The 6,307-nt window shown below is 32.0% G+C and overlaps 1 protein-coding gene across 1 annotated transcript; it reads right to left on the bottom strand.

Moving 5' to 3' along the window:
- Positions 1–339: 339 nt before the first annotated feature.
- Positions 340–1,302, bottom strand: LOC139900431 (adenylate isopentenyltransferase-like). Its single transcript, XM_071883203.1, has one exon. It carries the CDS (start codon positions 1,300–1,302, stop codon positions 340–342), a length of 963 nt encoding a protein of 320 aa, XP_071739304.1.
- Between the last annotated feature and the right edge of the window lie 5,005 nt (positions 1,303–6,307).

Genomic DNA, 6,307 nt, shown 5'->3' with positions numbered 1-6,307 from the left:
TTATTTACTGTTTGGTGTTTAATTTAATTTTAATTGATTATTGAATTAAAGAGTATTAAATTATGCAATTATGCTTTTTTAATAGTACGAGAAACAAAAAATATAAAAGCTTTATGGAATAAAATCTGTGCAAAATGAAATAAGAAAAAAAAGAACTCTTTCCTATTGCTTCAAAACTGTACGAGCCGGTTATTCACACGACCCGAAAACTATTTGGTCCGATGGGTACAACCCATAGCCCAAATTTTTATTACTAAATTCAAAATTGAAAAGAAAAAAAAAAAGATAATAAAAAAATAAAAAGAGTGGAAAATAGAAAACTGGAAATAGCTGGAAAACCTACTCATCCAAGAAATGCTTCACGATCTTCATGCTTGGTTCCACCACTTGTTTTTCCCAAATTTCCGCCACCTTTGCACCACCGTATTCCGCCGTCAACACCGCTTTAAACGCCTCAGTTGCATCAATTCGATTCACATCCCAACCGGCGTCTCTCAACCGTAGGATCTTACTCACTTGTTTCTTCGCTAATTGACACGTGTTGTCCTTAATCCTTTTTACAGCTTCATCGTACTCTTCCTCGGAATCCGACCCTTCACCTGTACGGAGCCCCGGAGGATATTTATTAAAATAATTTTCAAATTCCGGTATTCCAATTGATTCTCCCAAACCGGTCCGGCCCACTTTCTCATAATCCCCAGACCGGAAATATTCACCCAATTCCTCAAACATACCGGTTTCCATCATGTCATCAACCCGGTTCGATAAATACTGATTCAAAATGGGTAAACTCACGTCAATCCAAATAAAACAACAATCATACCGAAGCTCCGTGCTAATCGGTTCAGGTTCGGGTCCGTTAAAAACATCAGATTTCGGGTCGAATTTTTTAACCACGAGCGAGTACACTAACGAATTCGAACCCCCAGCAACAATAGGTAATCCACGGCGTGATTTAACATCGTTAATGATATCCGACCCGAGTTTTCGAAAATCATTCAGCGTGAAAACATCTCGTGTCGGGTCAACTGATCCGATAAGATGATGTGGCACGTTAAGCTGGTCTTGTAATGTGACCTTGTTGGTGGTAATATCAAGTCCACTGTAGACTTGCATTTTATCGGAATTAATAATTTCACAATTAATTGGAAGCCTTTTAGAGAGATCAATGGCAAGACGTGATTTACCGGAGCCGGTGGAGCCCATGATGACGACGATTTTACTTCGGCGGCGACGGTTAGTTGTCGGAGAGATGGTCGGAGAAATGGTGTTTGTTACAGCTGTAATGTTGGTGGGTTCCATGTTGATTTTTTTATTATTAATTAATATTAAGATTAAAATTAGTATCTGTATGCCACGTGGAATAACTGGAAAATGAAGAAAATAATTTTTTGAAAGAGGATGAAAATGCAATGCTCATAACAGGGAGATGATGATGATGCAATTAGCAAAAAAAGGTACATTCAAAAAACATGACAGAGAGAGAAAAAAAAGGCAGGCAGTTTTTTGGGTTTGTTACATACAAATTTTTGTATGTAAACATGTTTATAGAGATTGTTTTATCTTTGTTTATTATTATGTAAATAAAATAAAATAAAATAAAATAAAATAAAATAAAATAAAATAAAAAATTATGTGTTGTAAAAAAGCATTGTGGCAGAAGGTGATCGCAGAATGATTTTAGTTTGAGAGGGAATTGTTGGAGTGAGTTTGTGTGATGTGGGTATTTATAGTGGTAAAATTTAAAATTTAAACAATATGGGTAATATCTTGTACTTAATGTATTGTATATTTTATTTGATTTGATGTTATTTATGAACATAATATTGGTAAATAAGGTATTTTTTTACGGTGTAATGAAGATAGATTGTTTAAAATTTTAAAAGATGTAATGTGGATACTATATGGGATTTATACAAATATGGTAAGTTAAAATATTTTAATAATTAATAAATAAAAATAAAATAAGACCATCATTAAATTTATTTATTTATTTATTTTGATCGGCTCAATAAATTTATTTATATTGTCTTTTTACCGTTTCATTACACGCCACATAACACATTATTATTATTTATTATCATCAATCTTATTTATTAATTATTATATCTACTAAATTATATATTTATATTATATTATTATATATTATAGTATTATATATTATATTATTATATTAATATATTATTAATATATTATATATTATATATAACCACTTAATTAAAATAGAAATGTGATATTCGTAAGGATTTCTAGCTTTTCTCTTGTTTATATATATATTTTTTTTGAAAGGCAATTCATTAATTAATAAAGTTGATACATATAGGGATAGGAGTGCTGCTACCACCCTTAACCTGCATCTATACAACCATACTCGAATTCCAGCACTTTACATACATAAGACTATATATTTATATTTATGTATTTGTAAAATAGATAACTACGTGCTTTTGATTTGATTTACTGTTTTAATAGTAATCTAACACTTATGTTATTTTTTACATCAAATTGGTTACTTTTTCTCTTGATAATTTATTTTGTTTTTCATTAAATCCCCATATATTTTATATTTATAAAATATAATAGGGTTAACATTAAGTTTAAAAATATAAGGCATCAATTTTTTATTTTGGTAAAAAAACTCCGTATACACGGAGCTTATGATATGAATATCAACCTAAATCAAATCTAATAAGCCATTCCAATAAATAAAATAAAAATCAAATCTAATAAATATCAAGTTGTAAAATACGAAATTCGATTATTTCATATGCGGCGATATGATATTGTTTATATTGTTTACGATTAAAAAGATTTCATCATTTACTGTCCTGATTCAATAATTTACGACGTCTTTACTCGTTATAATTTGAGATTATATATGGGAACTCATTAATATATATACCATTTTATTTTTTATATCATCTATAATCTATAAATCTGTATATTAAATTAATTTTTTACCACTCAAATTTGCATATTGTTCATTATATATATACATATACATTTGAAAACTTTATATATATACATATTGTTCATTATATATTGTTCATTATATATTATATATATACATATACATATGTACATATGCTTAACATATCATTTGAAAACTTTATTAAGAAATGTTGAATAATAACATAGTCTAACATAAAACATTGTTGAGTGGCTACTTATGTATATATTTCTTTGTGATGTGCAGATTTATAGTTGATTGTTTTTGTTGCTGTTTTGAAGGTTAGAGTCAGTAGGCCAGAGTAGGGTCGTCTCACTAATTTAGAAGTTTTCGTTCGAGATTGAAATATGGGCCCTTATAACGTTAAACTTTTACATATTATGAGTTGTAGCTCAGCTGGTAGTGGCATGTCTCTCTTAGAGAGAGGTCAGAAGTTCGATTTCACTGGGCTACAACATTGCACTCAATATTATTTCTGACCTGAAGTATCCACCCAGGTGTCTTTCGCTTAATGCGGGGGCAGCAGGGAGGGGGTTTTTACCGGCCACGTCCTCGGACTGGTTCTGGTTATCTCCAAGGCAAGAGTTGGGACCGGGTTATGCAACTACGGGAGATGAACACGTGGGTGGTTAAGTCCCCTGAATAATTCCAAATTGATATAAAAAAAAACTATATAAAACGACACTATTACTAATTTGTTTGATAAATGAATTTTTGTGATTTAAGTTACTCGATAACCAAATTTTTTGTGTTTAAATTATTTGTTATGAATTAGTATGCTTATTAGTTTTATGAAAAAATAGAAATGAATGGCGATGACATTTTAAACGCTTACATACGTGTGCAATGAGAATTGAAGGGTAAAGGGGGCAATCTTTTGTGTGCAATGCTGCACCCCACGGCCACTACCACTACCACATGAGCTACAACACAAGGTTATATAGAAGTATGTTGAATTAGGGCCCTCATGAAATACAGGCCCTGTGCAGCCAAATGTATTGAACATGCTATTCGTCGGTCCAGGGTTATAGGTTAGGGGGTCAGGTTCTTTGTGAATCACGTGTAATTCGAGTAACAGTTCTGGTATAATGTTTGGTTTAGATATATACAGGCGGGACGTAGTTGAAGTTGATTTACAAGTTGAGGGACCATAATTTCCATGACTTGATGTTTAGGGCCCTTTATGAAATATTTGTTACTTGTAGTATAACTATGTAAGTAAGATAGTTTTGTTGTTATTATTATTAGACATCTTAAGGATACTCCTTGTGGTTTATAACAATTATCATTGTTAGCCCTTGTAATTACTTCCTCCGTCTCATTCCAATAGTCCACAGACAAAAAATACGCAGTTTTAGAAAATCCCACTAACTTCATTTCTCCACCAATGAAATATCTTCTCTCTCCAGATACACCAATGAAATATCTTCTTTCCTTTCTATTTATGGAAGTGGACTATCAGAATGTGACAACTCAAAATGAAATACTGCCCTATTGGAATGAGACGGAGGTACTGATAGATCTTGTAGTTTGTACTTTAATCATGAATAATTCCTTTAAACTAACGCACATTAAATCTCTCTCTTAATCAGGTCATATGCATAGATATGTGAGGGTAAATTAGAGGACATTTTCACATAAATCATATATCATATACTCATTCTCGTGATTAATAAAAATACTTGCCTTTCAAAAAAAAAAGTAAAAAAAAAAATACTCATTTCGTCTCATATTATTAGTCTCAGACAAAAACAAACACACAATTTAAGTAAATTAATGATTACACTATATTTTTTCTTTATTTTAATTTTTGCTACTTACTTTTTACCTATATATTTGTCTTATATGCAAAAGTTAAGGGTACAATTTTTTTTTTTTACTTTATTATTCTTGTATATTTATAGAAGCGATACCAGAGCTCCGAGGTTACTGATCATAGAAATATGCCCGCGGGTAACGGGCACAAATCCTATATACCCGTGATTCGCCCATCAATTTTTTTTTGTTGGGACCAGTTACTCGCCTACGAGTAAAACAATTTCGCCCATGTCCATCACTCACGGATTCCCGTGACCCGTGGGTAATGAAAATATACAGCTTAGTTAAAATAAATTAAGAAAAAAAAACTAAATTATTTTATTTATATGTAGTATAATATATTTAATCATCATTCCATTACAAATAAGATCACTTTTAAAAGAAAATCTCGTGACCAGTGGCGGAACTTGAACCCGACTACAGATGGGGCGAGTCTAAAAATTTAATAATTTTTTCATTATCAGCAGGGGCAAACACTAAAAAAACCCTTATTTTTTGGTAATTTTTTTTAGTGTACATATTTTTTCCCGTTAAGCCCCCTTTAAAATACCTTATGTTCTGCCCCAGATCTCATCAAAGTTCAAATAAGTCATCTTCTAATATTGTGACTGATAATGCTAAATAATCTTCTAGTGATGTTTCTGATGTATCTTTAACAAGTGATCAACTTATCAGGTTACTTGGCCTTTTGGATGATAAATAAAATAATGGTTCTACTTCTACGTGCTTTACTATGAAAGGTGATTTCAAACTTGATTATGGGTTTAGGGTTTGATGACGAATTTGGTAAAATTGGTTATGGAAATTGAAGCTGATTTGCTATTAAACTTGTATTTCTAGAATTAAGATGTTCTTAAGAACATGATGTTGGTCAAACTTGGTTATTAAGGTTGTTTTTGGTGTCAAAACTAGAGTTTGAGTCAAGTATTGGTAATTAAGTACATAAGTACTTGGATTATTGTGTTAATTGGTGTCTTTAAGCATACTCGTTATGTTAATGGTGATTATTGACTAGATTTGACTTGTTTTGGGAGGTCAAGTGCAATTTGGGTCAAATTGCACTTGTATGGTTTGGTGTTTGAGAAGTGATTAGTATATAGTCACTATCTAGTTAGTATCGTTTGGTCAATTATGGAATCAAGTACAATATGGGTTAGAATGTACTTGTTAGTGTGGATTCAAATTACCACCCAAAATGGTAATGGGTTGTGTCCATTTTGGTGTCAAAATGGGCGGGGTTGGCGAGCAAGGTGAAATCCCTTGGCTAAGGGATGATTGTGTCGGATTCTCTTATCGAGAATGAGTTTTATGTGTTTTGTATGCCTATATGTTATATATGTGATTAGTATCTCGGATGAGATAACGAAGATCGTGCTTGCATGAAACTTGCATGTATTAGCGAGTTGAGTAGGAGGTTATATGTACATGGGCATGGGTCGGAGGTGTGGACTATGAGTTGGATCACACCGTATGGGGACTATGAGTTGGACCGCATGTTTTGTGAACTATGAGTTGGACCACGTGTTTTGTGGACTATGA

The sequence above is a fragment of the Rutidosis leptorrhynchoides genome, chromosome 3 (assembly GCF_046630445.1).
Source record: "Rutidosis leptorrhynchoides isolate AG116_Rl617_1_P2 chromosome 3, CSIRO_AGI_Rlap_v1, whole genome shotgun sequence".
In the NCBI taxonomy this organism is placed as follows: Eukaryota; Viridiplantae; Streptophyta; class Magnoliopsida; order Asterales; family Asteraceae; genus Rutidosis; species Rutidosis leptorrhynchoides.
This window is presented reverse-complemented; position numbering and strand designations above follow the sequence as displayed.

What these genes read in the sequence shown, in the direction of transcription:
- LOC139900431 (XM_071883203.1), bottom strand. Translation starts at nt 1,302, where the DNA reads ATGGAACCCACCAACATTACAGCTGTAACAAACACCATTTCTCCGACC.